Raw genomic sequence first — 16,753 nt, forward strand, 5'->3', positions numbered from 1 at the left:
ACACAACACACACACACACAAATACACACACACCACACACACAACACACACACACAACACACACAACACATACAATACACACAAATAACAGGTAGATAAATACATACATACGCACATGCATAAATACATACATACATCTTTTTAAAATCACAAAATGTTATAAATATGCTTGCAGGTGGATCAAATATTCTAAATTTTTTTTTGCAAATATTCTTTCAATTGTGTTCTGAGTCAACACTCATACATACTCACATATGTAACAAATAGTGCTAATTTTGCTCTGAAAATTGTATCACCTTTGGTTAACACTTTCTATTATTTCTAGAGTTTGTGAATAAAATTTCACAATGCCCTTGAATGCTTCTTGGTGTCTCAAAATCCCTATAAAATGTATATTAAATGTTTATTATCTTTGTTTAAATGCTTCCTATTCAAATATTTTAATTATAATTTTACTCCAAAATTTAAATTTCAAGTTGAAAATGTCTTGTACATTTGACTTTTAAATTAAATTGTAAAACTGCAATTAACATGGAGTTAGCACATTGTACTTAGTTTTTGTTTTATTAGTTAATATTATCATTTATTTTGGTTTCATACACTTGACACAATATTACAATCAACATTTTTTATCTATTATAGTCTATTGCTTTCATTGTCTTATTAGATATTCACATAAGTGAAGACACTGGGTCAAAGTTCACAACCAATTTTAAATTTTTTATACAAGCTGATAGATTATTGTTCAAGAAAATTTAAATAATTTGGTATTTCATCAGGAATACATGACCATATGTTAATCTTTCTTAGAAAATGAAAACAAAAGCAAAACTCCTTAAAATGTAGAAATCTCCTGAATGTTCACCAACATGAGATATGGTGGTGCAATTTTCTACTTAACATTTCAGCCAGGGCCAGTTAGGTCTTTCGATTCATTGAGTTGTTTCAGCTGCTAATTCTGTTTATAAGTATCACTACTTGTCCTAAGATATATTTTGGGGTTTTCTGACTGTTAGTTTCTATAAATTAGACTGAAGTAACGATTTCATTACCACATTTTCATATACAGTTTGCCCTACCCCACCACTCCCATCTTCTGCCCCCTGTTCTTTCTCACCGAAGTCTTTTCTTCCCATAGAAGCCCACTTTCTGCATACATATACAGAAGGTATTTTTGTGTGTGTGTGTGACTTTAAGTGTATATATAAATTTAAGATGTGTATAAATTAGAAGTTTGTTCTAAAAGTAAAGTATCGAACATTTTGCCAAATAGTTTGTCAGTTACTCAAAAAGTCAGCCATTCAGTTAACATCTGACCAGCTGAGAAATTCTACATCTATAACCTCAAAAAGATAAAAGCGTGTTTCCACTAAGAGTTATAGATTATGAGGCTGTAAAGTCACACAGTTATGAGCACTTGCTAATCTTGCAGAACTGGAGTTCATTTTCTAGCATCAATAGCAGATGGTTCCTAATCACCTGTAACTGATGTTCCAGAAATACAGTGCCTGCTTCAGGCCTCCTCAGGGGCCTGTGTGCATATACTCTTGCACATATATAGACACACATAAATAAATACAAAATATTGTCAAGTTCTGCATAAGTATGTACAGACAATCAATTGACAACAGACCTACAGTGGAAACAGTTGAACTATCAGTCAGTGAACAGTCACATAAACAATCAGTCCATGCACACCAGTGTGTCTAAGTCATGGAGACATATGAACAGTCACATAAACAGTCTGTCGATGCGCTCCAGGGTGATTGGGTCATGGAGACACATGAATAGTCACATAAACATAGTTTGTCCATGCACTCCAGGAATTGGGTCATAGAAACACATGAACCACTGGTACATGCTACATTATTCATAAACTTAATGCATTATGAACTCTGAAAATATTCAGCTATCAAAGTTGACATTACATATTTCATATCTACAAAATGTCAAAAACAGGATAATCTCTGCAGATAGAAAATAGATTAGTGACTTTTTAGGAGTAGAGATACCACAGAGAATGGCTTCCAAACTGTACAGGTATTTCTCTGGGAGTGATAAAATTACACAGTGATAGTGGTTGTACAACTTTGTTTCAAACACTGAATCGTATGTGTTTAAATCATGAATTATATATTAACACAAAATGGGATGTTGGTAAATTATGTCTCACCTCCAGCTGAGGACCAGCGCACAGTTCTATGGAAAGCTGATTGCACCTCTCTGTTCCTGAGACAGTAGATGACTGGGTTACACATGGGGGTGACCACCGTGTAGATGACAGACAGCACCTTGTTGAGGTCCATGGCTTCTATGCGGCTGGGGCGGGCATAGATGAAGATAGTAGCTGAGTAGAAGATGCCCACCACGACCAGGTGGGAGGCACAGGTGGAGAAGGCCTTGCGCTGGGCGGCAGCTGATGGCATGCCTACAACTGTCCTACCAATGGCCACATAGGAGGCCACAGCTACAAGGAGTGAACCCCAGAGGATGACGATAGCTGAGATGAAGTCTACCAGCTCTGTGAGGGCCACGTGGGTACAGGACAAGTTAAGAAGAGGAGAGACATCACAGAAGAAGTGATTGAGGACGTTGGGACCACAATAGGACAGGCTTGCAATGCATGCTGTTTTGATCACTGAGACCAGCAGCCCACCCAGCCATGAAGACAAGGCTAAGCCCAGGCAGACCTGTGGTCTCATGAGTAGTGGGTAATGCAGAGGGCGACAGATGGCCACATAGCGGTCATAAGCCATGGAGGCCAGGAGAGTGCATTCTGTGCAGATGAGGGAGATGAAGAAGAAAAGCTGGGTCATGCAACCTGTGAATAGAACATGGCAGGGACCTGTCCACAACCCCATGAGCAGGGTGGGCATGGTGACAGACACATAGCACATCTCCAGGCAGCTGAGGTTGCCCAGGAAGAAGTACATGGGCTTGTGGAGCTCTTTGTGACTGCAGATGAGGTAGATGATGAGTGTGTTCTCCAGCAGCGTCAGCAGGTAGAGAGTCAGGAAGACAATAAATAAGGCATCTCTTATCCCCAGCTTTGTGGACAAGCCTAGTAGGACAAACTCCTGGACCCTGGTCATGTTGCCCAAGTCACGTGACTTCTCCATCTAAAAACAAAATACATTTACACATTATTCACCCAATCTACTGCCTCATTTATCCCACCCTAAACAAAACCTATGGTCACAGCTACATAAATAGCTTCTTTTAAAAATTTATGACATTTATGTATTTTGCAAAAGGTCTTGTGTGCAAGTGTAGAGTCATTAGATTCTTGGTTGCTAGAGTTCGTTCTCTTCTTACACCATATGGGTTCCAGGGATAAAACTCAGTTCATCAGTTTGGCTATGAACAAATTTACCCACTGAACCATTTACCAGCCCTGAAACTACTTCTGATTGAATCATTTCACTTCTGAATTTGACCTGTAAAATCTTTTTATATCATCAAGTGAGGAATATTTCTGAAACATACCTGATAATACCCCTCTCTCTTTAAAATGCCCACACATCCCTATTATTCTTTTAATAGATATTCTCTGCAGTATCTTTTTTGGTATTGTAGAGATATCCCTTTTTTTGAGACAATGTCACAGGTAGCCCAGGCTGGACTTGAACTCATTATGTGCCTGACAATAGCCTTGAATTCCTGAGTATCCTACCTCTCTCTCCTCAATAATAAGATTACAGACATATGAACCACACCCAACTTATGATATAATGCAGCATTCTTGCTTCCAGTGCCCTGATTTCCAACTGATTTGGGTGCAAAGTTCTCTTTGAATATCCACTGAGAATTTGTGGTTCCCCTTCCATGTCCTCAAATGCTCCAAGCTCCTTCTAGTCCTAAAAAATTCCCACATGCTGCTCCTGTTTTCTAGAAAATACTTCACCATGTTCTTGATTTTCATTTTAAAGTGATGTCTCCAAATAGGCCTTTCTCCAAAGTCCCAAGTCAAGCATCATGTCATTATTCCTGATTCCACGCCTTAATTCTTCCTTGTTAAGTGATTGGTATTAGTTCACTTAATACTGGAGCAATTCCTCAGTGGTTAAGAGCACTAGCTGTTCTTGGTTTGGCTTCTGGCACCCACATGGTGGTTTAGAATCATCTATAACTCCATTCTAGGCTATCTAATGAGATTTTCTGACCTCCACAGGTGCCAGGCATGTAGGTGATATACATAGATACATATAGTCTGACACATACATACACATAAAATAAAAAGAATAAAAATTAAATTACTAGTATGTTTTCCTCAATTGGTCATTTTCTCTCCATCTAGTTAGAAAGCCTTCTGAGCGCAAGACTGCACCATCTGATGTCAGTCTAACTCAAGACTGTCCTCCACACTCAATCAAAGATGCTCATATAGTGTGCTGTACATACTCAGGATGTTTCCATAATGCATGGTGATTGGAGGAGGCTTGTTAGGACTTATTCACTCCTTCCAGAGGCTCACAGGAAGTGGATAGAAGAACACTAGGGCTTAGACATGAGTAATGGTTGCTGGATGGTTTTGACTTGGTTTTACAGTTTATTTTAGACAGTGTCTCAGATCCAGGCTGCTCTAGAACTCACTGTGTAAACCAGGATGATCATTAATTCATAGCAAGCCTCCACAGTACTGGGATTACAGATGTGAGACAGCACATCTGGTTCCTATGGTTACCGAGTTAGAAGAGATACAAAGTGACTCGGGTAGAAAACTGCTCGTGAGTCAAAAACGTTCTTTTTCCTAGTACAGTTCTCAGCATTCTGAATTTATTCAAGCTTCCTTGTTTTTCTCTGTAAAGGGAATTTTTTTTAATGATACTGTTTTTCAGGAACTGTGGTGGAGATGAAACAAGACAATAAAAAATAAAGTTTTATTGAATTAAGTTATTATTGATGTTTAATTCTCTTTAATACTACAGTGGGTATCAGTCATTTTTCTGGGCACACTGAGATATGTGATAATTCCCATCTCCCTTGTTGTGGGTTTAAGTACCAGCTGATTTAAAAACAATGGCACCATCAGCACCATCTACTAAGGAATGGCCGATGGTCTTCTGGAGAAGTTGCTCTGATTCACAGGTACACTGAATGAGTATATCTAATGATTTTATTTTCCATGGGTCACTCTGATGCACATTTTTCCAGTCTCTATCCCACTGATAATACCACTGAGTATATCCTAGTTTTAAAACCACTTTGCAGTTGTGTGGTGCACAATCTCAATAGCGGAGAGTGGTTCCATCCTATACACATCCCTATAGCATCAACACCGTGACATCCCCAGAAAGGCACAAGGGAAAAACAGAAATAAGCGACATTTAGCCCCAGACAAGGGCTCCCAGTTTTCTTCTTCACTATTGACTAAATTTGGATAAATCACTCTAACCCATAACACTTAAGTAGCCTTTAAAAAGCAGATGTGATTATCTTCATTGGCAATTTATACCTCCACTATCAAGTAAGGTTCAAATAGACCTGGGCTTCTCTGTTATTATATATTAGATTGTATTGTAGCTATTAATTGCTTTGATCACAGAACTTACATACTCTCCTAGAACCTCCATTTCCTCCTAGAAAGATTATTGTTATTGTAGTGATAGTCTAATTAGACTTACATTTTCCAACTTTCTGAAAAATGGCAAACAATAAATACTACATGCTATGATTAAGACATGTGCATTCAAATATAAATATCATATTTATGGAAGGCACAATGATTTATGAACTCAGGTTGCAAAGCATTTTGTGGGTGGGATGTTACTGCATTCACCTAGCAGAAGACATCAAGCCCGGGAAGAGGATGCATCTTGACTGGGGACATTCAGGTAGTAAGCAGCAAATCCAGCAGCCAGGACAGGATCCACCTGGCTCTGAAGCTAATGACCATTGCTTTACTCTACACATGTTTGAGATGACGCTGCAAATCTCTCTTTCCTCTAGCCTCTGAACGAGATTCAGGGCTGTAGAGAAGGCAACCATGCCAAAAAAAAACAAACTCAGAAGGTAAAACCCTTTCCATGAAACTTGACATGAGTTTAATCCCTGACCCACGTTGTGTAAGGAGAGAACTGGCCTCCCACAAGTTGTCCTTTGACTTTCACTCAAGTGACGTGGCATATGTACCCCCCCCACACACACACACACATCAATACATTAATCAGTAAGTAAGCAGGAAGAAAAGTGCAGTGAAAAGGCTCAGTGCCTCGGCCAGTTGAAAATACAATCCCAATTGTGTTTCTCAATCCTGGATTGTCCTCCAGAGAAATCTTGTTATGGCAGAAAGAATCCAGGGTTCGGAATCAGGTGAACCAGGACTCAAATTCAAGATCCTAAACTAGTCAGTTGTATGACAGACAGCAATTTTTTTTTCAACACGGTCTTGCTGTGTTGTAAAATAAGGCTGTGTGCATGGCGACATCCTAGGGCAGAGAGGAGAACTCTCGGAAATAAAACGAGAAGCCTTGACAAGGCACCTGACACAGAGAACAAGACTGGGTCTCCACTTTTCTCATCCTCATCTTTCCTCCTCCAGCCCCTGCCCATGGCTTCCACTTCACTTACCTGAGAAGCTTACATAAAGTACTCCTCCACTGGGGTCTTTCCCGTGTGTCCACTCAGAGGTGGATTTCTTTCTCAGCAATGAAGCCAAAGGATTGAGCACTCAGTGGGCTAGGGCATATCCTTGTGAGCCTGTGGGCATTGTCTTTGGTTCTGAAGCGAGAGTCCTAAGCATCCGTTCGCTCACAATCTCAGCTTCTTGTCTGAACAACGCCAAGTTGCTTCTGTACTCGGAAACATGCTAGCGCTTAAGCCATGGCTGAGGATCTCTGAGACTGCCCCAAACCTCTGAGGAATTAAACAACAGATGGAAGAGTTTTCTTTTTTTTTTTCTAAATTGCTATTAGGCTCAAAGAAGAGGGCAAATATGTGCCAAGTCTAGAGTGATTTTCCAGCGTGTGGATAAATATTCGTTGCGTCTTGTGATAGAAGACTCTGCGTGCCACGAACATGAGGATAAGTGTGACATCGTCCCAGATCCCAAAGTCTGTGGTAAAGGTCAATATGAAAACAGAGACAGAGGCTGGAGGATGCAGAGGAAGACAGGCTGCATTGACTTTTTTCTACAGAGACATGAATAAATGTCTTTTCACCCCAGATAGGACACCAATAGCAAACCAGTAATAATGGCTCCACTTAAATCCAACCTGGAAAACTAATGGCTTCATTCAGTTTTCTTTTCTTACAACTTTATTTTTAAAAAAAAAGAGATACACGTACAGATTTTTTAAAGCATTTTGGCATAAAACTATATGAATATATTTTGTCAGTACTTAATTCTTTTAGAGGTTTGATAGTGTGCATTGAAATCTTACTAGTTACCATAAGCATAAAGTACATGTAGAACAGAATGTAACATGGAAACAGTCAAAGTTTTCTTGGTGTGTATAAATTAAATATAATAATTTTTGAATACCAAAAATTGCCACAAGGCTATATTCTTAACTCTTGAATTATTAATGATTTAAGGTCCAGGTGTACCACACTCTGAGAAGGCTCTATACACTTATTTTTTTAAGAAGGACTGAGGCTTTTACTTTTTGGCCATTGAGGGTTTTTTGTTTGTTTGTTTTGTTTTTGTTTGGTTTTTTTTTTTTTTTTTTTTTTTTTTGAGCTTCATATGGCCTGTGAGTTGTTTCTGGTGTATTCAGAGCTTTCTGGGGCTAGTATCCAATTATCAGTGACTGCATATTATGTCTGTTCTTTTGTGACTAGGTTACCTCACTCATGATAGTACATTCTGTAGATACATCCATTTTCCTAAGAATTTCATAAAGTCATTGTTTCTAATAGCTGAGTAGTACTCCGTTGTGTAAATATACCACAATTTTTGTATCCATTCATCTACTGAAGGACATCTGGGTTCTTTCCAGCTTCTGGCTTTTATAAATAGGGCTGCTGTGAACATGGTGGTGCATGTGTCTTTGTTGTATGTTGGAGCATCTCTGGGGTATATGCCCAGAAGTGGAATAACTGAATCTTCAGGTAGTAGTACTATGTCCAATTTTCTGAGGAATCATTTAGTTTTCTTAAAGAACTGGGCGAGTAGTCCCCAAACACCAACATCACCAAAGAGCCTCCCACCGCATCATAGATAATGACCTCATAGGAGCTACATCATGGAGTCTCAGCATCAGTTAGCCTTCCACTCCCGGTATGCTCTGGCATCTCCCAAGTTCAGCCACAATGGGGTGGGGCAAGAAGGAATCTGACTTATGGGTTTTGCGACCCCCTACCCCACCCCATTTCCACTAGAAAATGTCAACAGTTCTTTTACACTTACTACAAACTTACCGACCCCAATACCAATCTGCTCAATTAGTTTCCAAGGTAATCTCACCACAGCATCTTCATGCTGCCCTGGAGAAAAACTGGCATTTCCAGGAAAGTCTCTGTGGCTGCATTCATCCAGCATAGGTCAGGAGGCATTCCCTTGTACAGCCACCTTTTGGATCATAAGTACAAGTTTAAAGCAGATGTTCTTAGGAGCTACATAGACAACTCAGAGGTTAAGAATGTTTGCTCTTCTTGAAGAGGGTCAAAGTTCTCCAAGCACTCACAGTTGGCAGCCCATAATTTCCTGTAACTCTAGCTCCAGGAGAGCAGTGCTATCATCTGCTCTTTGCAGGTACTGCCTGTGAGTGTACATATGTGTGCATGAACATATGTGTGCATGAACATATGTGTGCATGAACATATGTGTGCATGAACACAAAGGAGGGACAAAGAGGGAGGGGGAGAGAGAGGGGAGAGACAGAGAGACAGAGAGACAGAGAGAAACAGAGAGTTTCCTTTCAACTTTAAGGGAAGCTCCTTAAGACACAGAATGGTCTAAGGCAGTGGTTCTCAACCTGTGGGGCATGACCCCTTCGACGTTCAAATGACCTTTTCATAGGGGTCACCTAAGACCATAAGAAAACAAAGATATTTACATTACATTTTATAAAGTGGCTAAATTACAGTTATGAAATAACAATGAAAATAATTTTATGGCTGAGGAGCACCACAATATGAGGAAGTATATTAAAGGGTCACAGCATTAGGAAGGTTGACAACCACTGGTCTAAGAGAAATAAAATAGCTTATCCTACAGGGAAAGCTCCTTAAACTCAGGAAGTAAACAACTCAAAGGCTTCAGCAAGTTCTTGAAACTGACCAAACTAGTCTTCTCTCTGCCTGAGCATATACAAGTGGTAAAAACTGCTTAAAGGCATTCTCTAACAAGCCAATCTTCCTAGAAGATATTCATACCAGCTGTAATGCCTAAGAGACACTCTTACCTTCCAAATTGTCTGCAAGTTGTGGAGTGAGTTCAAAAATTCCAGACTTTATTCACTGCCACCCATGCTGGTGGTATTTTGGTGACATGTTGGCCATTGAGTAATTTCTACACCTCTAAGTAACCCAAGTAAAACTCACTGGTTCACCAAGTTAAACCTCAGTAGCTTCCTTGTCTGTGATTGATTCTCTATCTGGAATGAGTAGACATTATGTATTCAGTTCTCTGGAATAGTCAGATACACACACACACACACACACACACACACACACACATTTCTGTCTGTCTCTGTCTCAATATCTTTGTCTTTCTGTGTGTATATGTCTCTTTATGTCTCTATGTCTCTCTATATTTGTCTTTCTCGCTGTCTCTGTCTCTGTCCCTTTCTGTGTCTCTTTGATTCTGTTTTTCTCTGTTTCTATGTCCCTCTCTGTGTCTCTGTCTCTCTCTGTCTGTCTCTGTTTCTCTCTCTCTCTCTCTCTCTCTCTCTCTCTCTCTCTCTCTCTCTCTCTTTCTCTCTCTCCCCTTATTAACTTTAGCATATAACTGGTATTTCTCAACCTGACATTTCAGGCCACACAATATACTATAAGGGGCCAGCCCTAATGGCTCTTTTTTTTTTTTTTTTTTTTTTTTTTGGTCTGGTTCTTCTTGATGCCACAGAAGAGAAAGAGCATTGGCAGGTAAGACTTGATCTTATGAGATATTTAGCACTGCTGTATAATAATAAAACATTTACCTATCTTAAGTCTCTGTGCTTCAGTAGCTGATCTGACCTCTACTTCTCCTGGGGTGAGAAACTGTTTAGCATCTCATCATAAAACAGAAGGGGATTAGAAAAGTAGTCTCTGATCTATCTCTGCAGGAACTGCGGGACTCTAACTTCCAGCCTGCTAGTTGAAGCCTCAGAAAGAAAAAAGGGACACTTTGAAAGTAATTTTAGTCTTTATTTCTAGGTTCTCTCTAAAAAAATGTCCTATAAAAGTTTTCTAAGAAAAAGAGGCTTCTAAAAGGGGGGGATAAGGGTTGTCTAAGAAAGGTTGTCTCTGTTTTTCCTCAGCTCTTAGTACCTCTTTCAGAATACATGATCACATGGTAAAATCATCACAAGTTTACACATAAATTCTAATCATAAATTAAATAAGGAGTTTACAAAAAAGAATGGTTACAAGCATATCCATTAGGAATAATTATCTGGTTAAACATACATCATCTGCCCAAGCTCAATATGGAGTATTAAAAACCATAACTTCTGTAAGTAAGTAGTATAGATAACCCCAGCCAATATTTTATCCTCTGTCCTAGCACCTAGAATAGTTACTTCCCTTTTTATGACCTTTGGCTAATAATTTTATAACCTCTTGGAATGTGCTATGACACTTGGAAACTGACAGAGTTCTCATTGAAGTTTTGAATATCAGAAATATCAGCTTAATATTTACTATAACTTTAGGAATTCTTATAGGATCATTAAGAATTAAGAAATCACCTATTTGGGTATGTAGCATCACTGCATAAAGACAAGGCAGTACAAGACTCATTATTCTGCACAGATATGCTTAAAAGGGTGGGGTGATGCCTGGTGATTATTATATATGTTTAATATAACAGGAAAAGCAAATTAATAGCAGGAATCGTTTTTAAAATGGATTTCTCGTGGACCTTGTCTACAGGAACAAACCCATTATTGATTTTAATCCAAGATGGACTCTTCTCAGGAAGATCACCTGATAGTGTTTAGTTTCTTCTTGTGATGGCTCCTGACAGTACACCAAGGCAAGAAATACTTACTGCCTCATTGGCTGTGATTCTGATCATTTCCAGATGCCCCGCCCAGAGTGGATGCCCTGGTTCCCCGCCCAGAGTGGATGCCCTGGTGCCCCGCCCAGCCTGGATGCCCTGGTGCCCCGCCCAGAGTGGATGCCCTGGTGCCCCGCCCAGCCTGGATGCCCTGGTTCCCCGCCCAGGCTCGATGCCCTGGTTCCCCGCCCAGCCTGGATGCCCTGGTGCCCCGCCCAGGCTCGATGCCTTGGTTCCCCGCCCAGCCTGGATGCCCTGGTGCCCCGCCCAGCCTGGATGCCCTGGTGCCCCGCCCAGCCTGGATGCCCTGGTGCCCCGCCCAGCCTGGATGCCCTGGTGCACTCACTCACTTCACTATTATGTCTTCCTCTGTTGATTCTGCCTTTAGCATCATCTCATAGTCACTTCTCCTAAGAAATACGAGTGATCCCTGACCCCTGACCTCAGAAGTGATCAATAATCTTTATTATTAACAACTCCTACCTTCTTTTCATTTCCATATGTTTTAATTAATTATTCATTTGGGTTATAGTCCTGGGGTTGGATCTAGGGCATCAAACATTCTAGAAAAGTACTCTGCCATTGAAGTATAAAATATTCCTCATCGTGCTCCCTTCGGCAGCACATATAGTAAAATTGGAATGATACAGAGGTCAGCATGGCCCCTGCGCGAGGATGACACGAAAATTCGTGAAGTGTTCCATATTTTTTACACTCAGGAATGATCTGACGTTTAAACCATCCTAACAGTACATAATCCCATAGATGGGAACATAACCATCTCTTTGCCCCGCAGTCGCTGCCACTGGTTCTGTTGCCTGACTAGTTAGCTCATGAGTCCAGCAGGGGACTGTGGCTGACCCCGGAAGTGGGTATCCTAAGCTCGTGGGCTTGGACAGGGCACACATCTGTTGTAAAGTGGGCTCATAAAACCTTTCAGGTAGAAAACCACAGGGCTCTGCTCATCTTTAAAAGTGGTATCTTTTGAAGCACAGTCTTAGGTTGCAGAAGCAAAAGCAATTCCATTCTGTTCCTGTCTGTTTCTGGGACCTAAGTGTTTGATGTAGTTTGAGATTGTTCCGGATCAGACTGTACTGTGCAGGTGCTGCAGAGAATCAAGTACATCGAAGCTTCTCACCTTTGACAGGTTTTGTTTTTTAACATTTTACGACCATTGATTGACCTCACCTTTTTCCTGAAAATTTATTAAATGTGCTCTCTAATCCACATGGTGTAATTATAAACGTAAATTGGCACTTTGTCGTCATATTTAACTTATAAGCTTTGTTTTTAGTGACTTAGTAAGTTGCATGGCCAAACCGTGTGTATAGAGGGAAATCTTGCTTTAATCTATGGGACTGTGGACTAGAGTGACTTGCAGAAGATAAACAAGTGTGTTGTGTGTGATAGGATAAGGTGTTCATGGGAAGCTAGACTGCGTGCATCTGGCTGTGAAGCATCTATGAAGTTTCTTAATGCTGTACTTACAAATGTGAAGTGTGAATAGGGTTGGTCTCAGAAAAGAAGGTATTCGTTATATAAACCTTGGGCCACAGGAACTTGTTTTTCTTAGTATAGAAAGTTAATAAGAACCAAATCACAAAAAATCCCAGATCTCCTTTTGATGCCAGGGACAATCAGGCCGTTCGGACAATCACCATGCCAGTCCCACTGAGTGCTGAGGCTGGGGAGTCACCACTTAGGTTCTCAAGACGCTGTTGATCTTTTTCTAACATTTTTGCTTTAGTTTTGTAATTTTAAAAAATAACATTTAAAGTTGCCTATGGCTCATAAGGAGAAAAAAATAAAACCATTCGGAACAGATCCTTAAATTTCCATCTCCCTTTTACATTCGTTCATTGGCCTTATTCATTAGTGCTGTCCCTAGGTCTGAGCTAGCATGCCATTTCAGCAGCCATTGAGCTTTTAGGGCTTATAGTGGTAAATATATGTGTTCTGCATCTTATATAACTCAACCTAATCTTTGACTTTGCTTCCTCTTTGGCTGTTCTGTTAGGTTTCAGGTGTCTTGTTAACATTTGCCACTCTTTCTTGCATTTTCCTTTGTTGTTGACCTTGATGGCAGCGGGTACAGGTCTTGTACATTTGAATGAGACGGATGTCACACAATGTAATCTGATTAAGGCCATGTGGACCAGCTGGACCAAAGCTGGAGGATCAACACTCCTTGTCTACAAGGAGATACGTCTTCATAGTATTGAACTTGCCTTTTAAGGGAAAGATGCTTTTCATGAAGTTTGCATATGACCATTGTTTTGCAACAATAATGCATTTACATGTTTCTTTGGGCTGAGTTAAGCTCTTTGTAGTCAAGACTATTAATGCCGCAGTGATGGGTGCTATCCCCGGTCTGCAGTGGTTCACAAAGTCTACCATGTAGTTACTTTCAAGCCTCATTCAGATAATCTTGCTAAGAGCTATTCTGCACGCCCTACAGGTGTTTGACCGTCCTCTATCCACACTGCTTGGAACAGTGCTCTAATGTGTAAGTGCTTCTGTCCCATCAGTTGTACTAGCTGTCATGTGGTTATTGTCTGAGCAAGTCTCTTGATTTTGTTTTCCTTTAAAAGTATATCCATGACTGTACCAATCTTCTGTGTTCAGAATATTATAATGCTGCGGCCATTTTTATAGAACGACTGCAAGTTTGTGTCCTGGAAATATCTTCTACTCGTGTGTTTATGTGAGCTCTGGATCAGATATGTTCTGGAAGAGTCCTCGGGTGTGCCTGCACAGACTGTCTGGGTAGATGCTGGGGAATTCTGCTTTTAGATGAGGCGGTTGACAAACCTGAGGTTCCTGAGCTCCCCTTGCTGTCCGTGTATGCCACATCTGGCTCCACCACTACGTTTCTTGAGGTTGTGCTGTTAATGGTAAAGTAAAGTGCCTTCAATACTAAAGGTTCAGAAATCTTTCTTAAACTGATTTCATGTCCCTTGCAAGTGTTTTTACAACATGCATAACCAGTACTTTGTAAAACTTGCTTACACTTCAATTGTTCATAGTGTTTTTTAAAGAAATATATAGTATTTTTATTTAGATACCTCCAAACTTGAATTCGTCTGTGTGAAACATTGTAAACATTGTAAACATGTAAACAATGTAAACATTGATACATATCTCTTTTGAGTATCATCACAGTTGTACAGAGGTTTTCACTGGTTCTACTTTTCTACTGTTACTGATAAGCATGTAACACTGACTTTATCCTACATATAGTTAGAATTTCAAATAAATGGCTTGTAGAGAAAAAAAATCCTCATCTGAAAGTTTCAAATGTGAAAAACACATATGTATTAAATTTTCCATTTTAATATATTTAATTACATGTATTTAGTGTATCACAAAGTACAGAACAAATGTACTAGGCTGGGTGGTTTAAACATCTGTTCTCTTTTTCTGAAAGCTGGAATTTTACAATCGCTGGCACATTTGTTGCATATTGAAGGCTTGACCCCTGGATTTCTGACAGCTTCCTTGTTGTGCTCTCAAGTGATAAGAAGATCCTGTGTATCCTGCACACCCTTTATAAAAACACTAATACCATTGTAAGGTCCCCAACCTGTTGCAGTAAATATTAAAAAGTCGTTAACCAGTTCCAGCATGTAACCGCCCCACTCTGGCCCCTGGTTGTCTCTGACTGGGGCCATATGAAACTAATATTAATTTATCTCTGGTTAGTCTCTCTTCCTGCTGCCTCTCTGCTAGCTGAGAACCCTTTCCATGCTCTAGCAAGCCAGACAAACTCAAAACTCCAAAAACTTGCAATTTAACAAAGGTTTTATATCAGTTTTACTCGACAAATTTTATACTTCCACAAACCCAGAGCCAAATAATATGATATTATTTGCCTACCTAGACAAGTCAAATCATCCTGTACACATTCATCCCTTATAAAAATATTCATAACAACCTGTATCTATGCAGAGATGTGCAAAGATAATCATCTATGTCTCCCTTTCTGTTGCCTCCTCCTCCTTCTTCTTCACTCTGGCTTCTTCCTCCCTTTCTAAAACTTTTTTCCCACATACCCTTCCTTCTCATCCAATAACAGGCCTTGTTTTATCTGTGTCTGCCTTCACCTGCATAATGACATCAACTTACACCAACCTTATGATTTCACTTAATCTTAATCATTTCCCAACAGCCTACTTCCAAATACCATCCTATTCAGAATTAGAGATTCAATACACAGAATTGGAGAAGATTCTCATATTCAGTCTGTAAAGTAAGATTTGTTAAGAGTGTCTTCTTATTCCATTCATTGCTCTGAGGAGCAAACATCAGAAAAAGACTTCAAGGCTAAAACTTCACAATATCTCCCAACAGTTATATATGTCATATATCTCTCATGGTCTGGTCCCAAAGTGTCAAAAAGTAAGCTCCAGGTTCAGTAACAGTAATAGAAAATAAGGCGGAAAGTGATAGAGGAGACACCTAATATTGATCTCTGACCTCCAGGCATGTATCAGCATGGGCACATGCACACAAGTGCATACAAACACACACATACACACATATATATACACACACACAAACAGTAGCATATGTCTGTTTTGAAGTTAAAATGAAGCTAAATGTGAGAGTATACAACTGTAATCTTAGCATTCAGGAGGCAAAAGTTGGAAGGGTGGGATTTTAAAGGCTTAGACCACCTTGTGAGTTTCAGAATAGCCTAGGCTCTGTGGTGAAACCCTGTCTGAAAAAATAAATAAGTTAAATCTTCCACCAACAAATTTGATAGCTTACTTATTTTTAAGACAGAGTCTCATTGTATGACACAGTATTAACTTCAGACTCACAGATATCCTCCTGCCACTGTGTTCTGTGTGCTACAGTTAAAAGCATATGTCCTGCTAATGGCATTTATTTTTAGATGAGTAAAGAAATCACACAAAACCCTCAACTAGTGTGATGGTTTGAAAAAGCATGTCCCCAGGACACTCATGTATTTGAATGCTTAGTCACCAGGGAATGGCACTATTTGAAAGGATTAGAAGGATTGGTAAGTGTGACCTTATTGGAGGAAGTGCACCGCTTTGGGTGGGATTTAAGGGTTTCAATGGCTGACCCTCTCCCATGTAGTCTCCGCTACTTCTCCAATACTGTGACTGCTTTCCTGCTACTGCTGTGCTTCCTGTCATAATGAACTAAACCTTTGAAATTGTGAGCAAGGCTCCAGTTAAACGTCTTCTTTTAGAAAAGTTGTTGTGGTCATAGTGTCTTTCCATAGCAAGAGAACAGTGACTAAGACAACTAATACAGCAGAAAATTTTTTGATTAATTTTAATACAAAGGAAACACAGGAGAAATGTCTTCACAAGCTAGTATTGATATAAGCAGGATAATTTGTTATCTTGAGACAGGGTCTCATGTAGCCCAGGTTGGCTTTGAACTTTACATGTTGTTTAGAATGACCTTGAACTTCCGACCCTCCTGACTTACCAAGTGTTGGAATTAGAAGCATGCAACACCATAGTAATAACCTTGTAGCCAAGATTTTAGCCCAAGTCTCCCTCAAACCCCTCACTCTGTGGTTAGTTCATTTATCTGAAGTTTGACTTAAAATGGCATATTTCTTTGATC

The 16,753-nt window shown here is 39.8% G+C and overlaps 1 protein-coding gene across 1 annotated transcript; it reads right to left on the bottom strand.

Moving 5' to 3' along the window:
* Positions 1-2,162: 2,162 nt before the first annotated feature.
* Positions 2,163-3,119, bottom strand: LOC308439968 (olfactory receptor 6Z7-like; the record flags this gene model as incomplete). The annotated part of the gene is made up of 1 exon (XM_080941903.1): positions 2,163-3,119. The coding sequence occupies one exon, from the start codon at positions 3,117-3,119 to the stop codon at positions 2,163-2,165; it is 957 nt and encodes a 318-aa protein (XP_080798029.1).
* Between the last annotated feature and the right edge of the window lie 13,634 nt (positions 3,120-16,753).

This window comes from Micromys minutus (genome assembly GCF_963924665.1).
Source record: "Micromys minutus genome assembly, chromosome: 30".
NCBI classification, from domain to species: domain Eukaryota; kingdom Metazoa; phylum Chordata; class Mammalia; order Rodentia; family Muridae; genus Micromys; species Micromys minutus.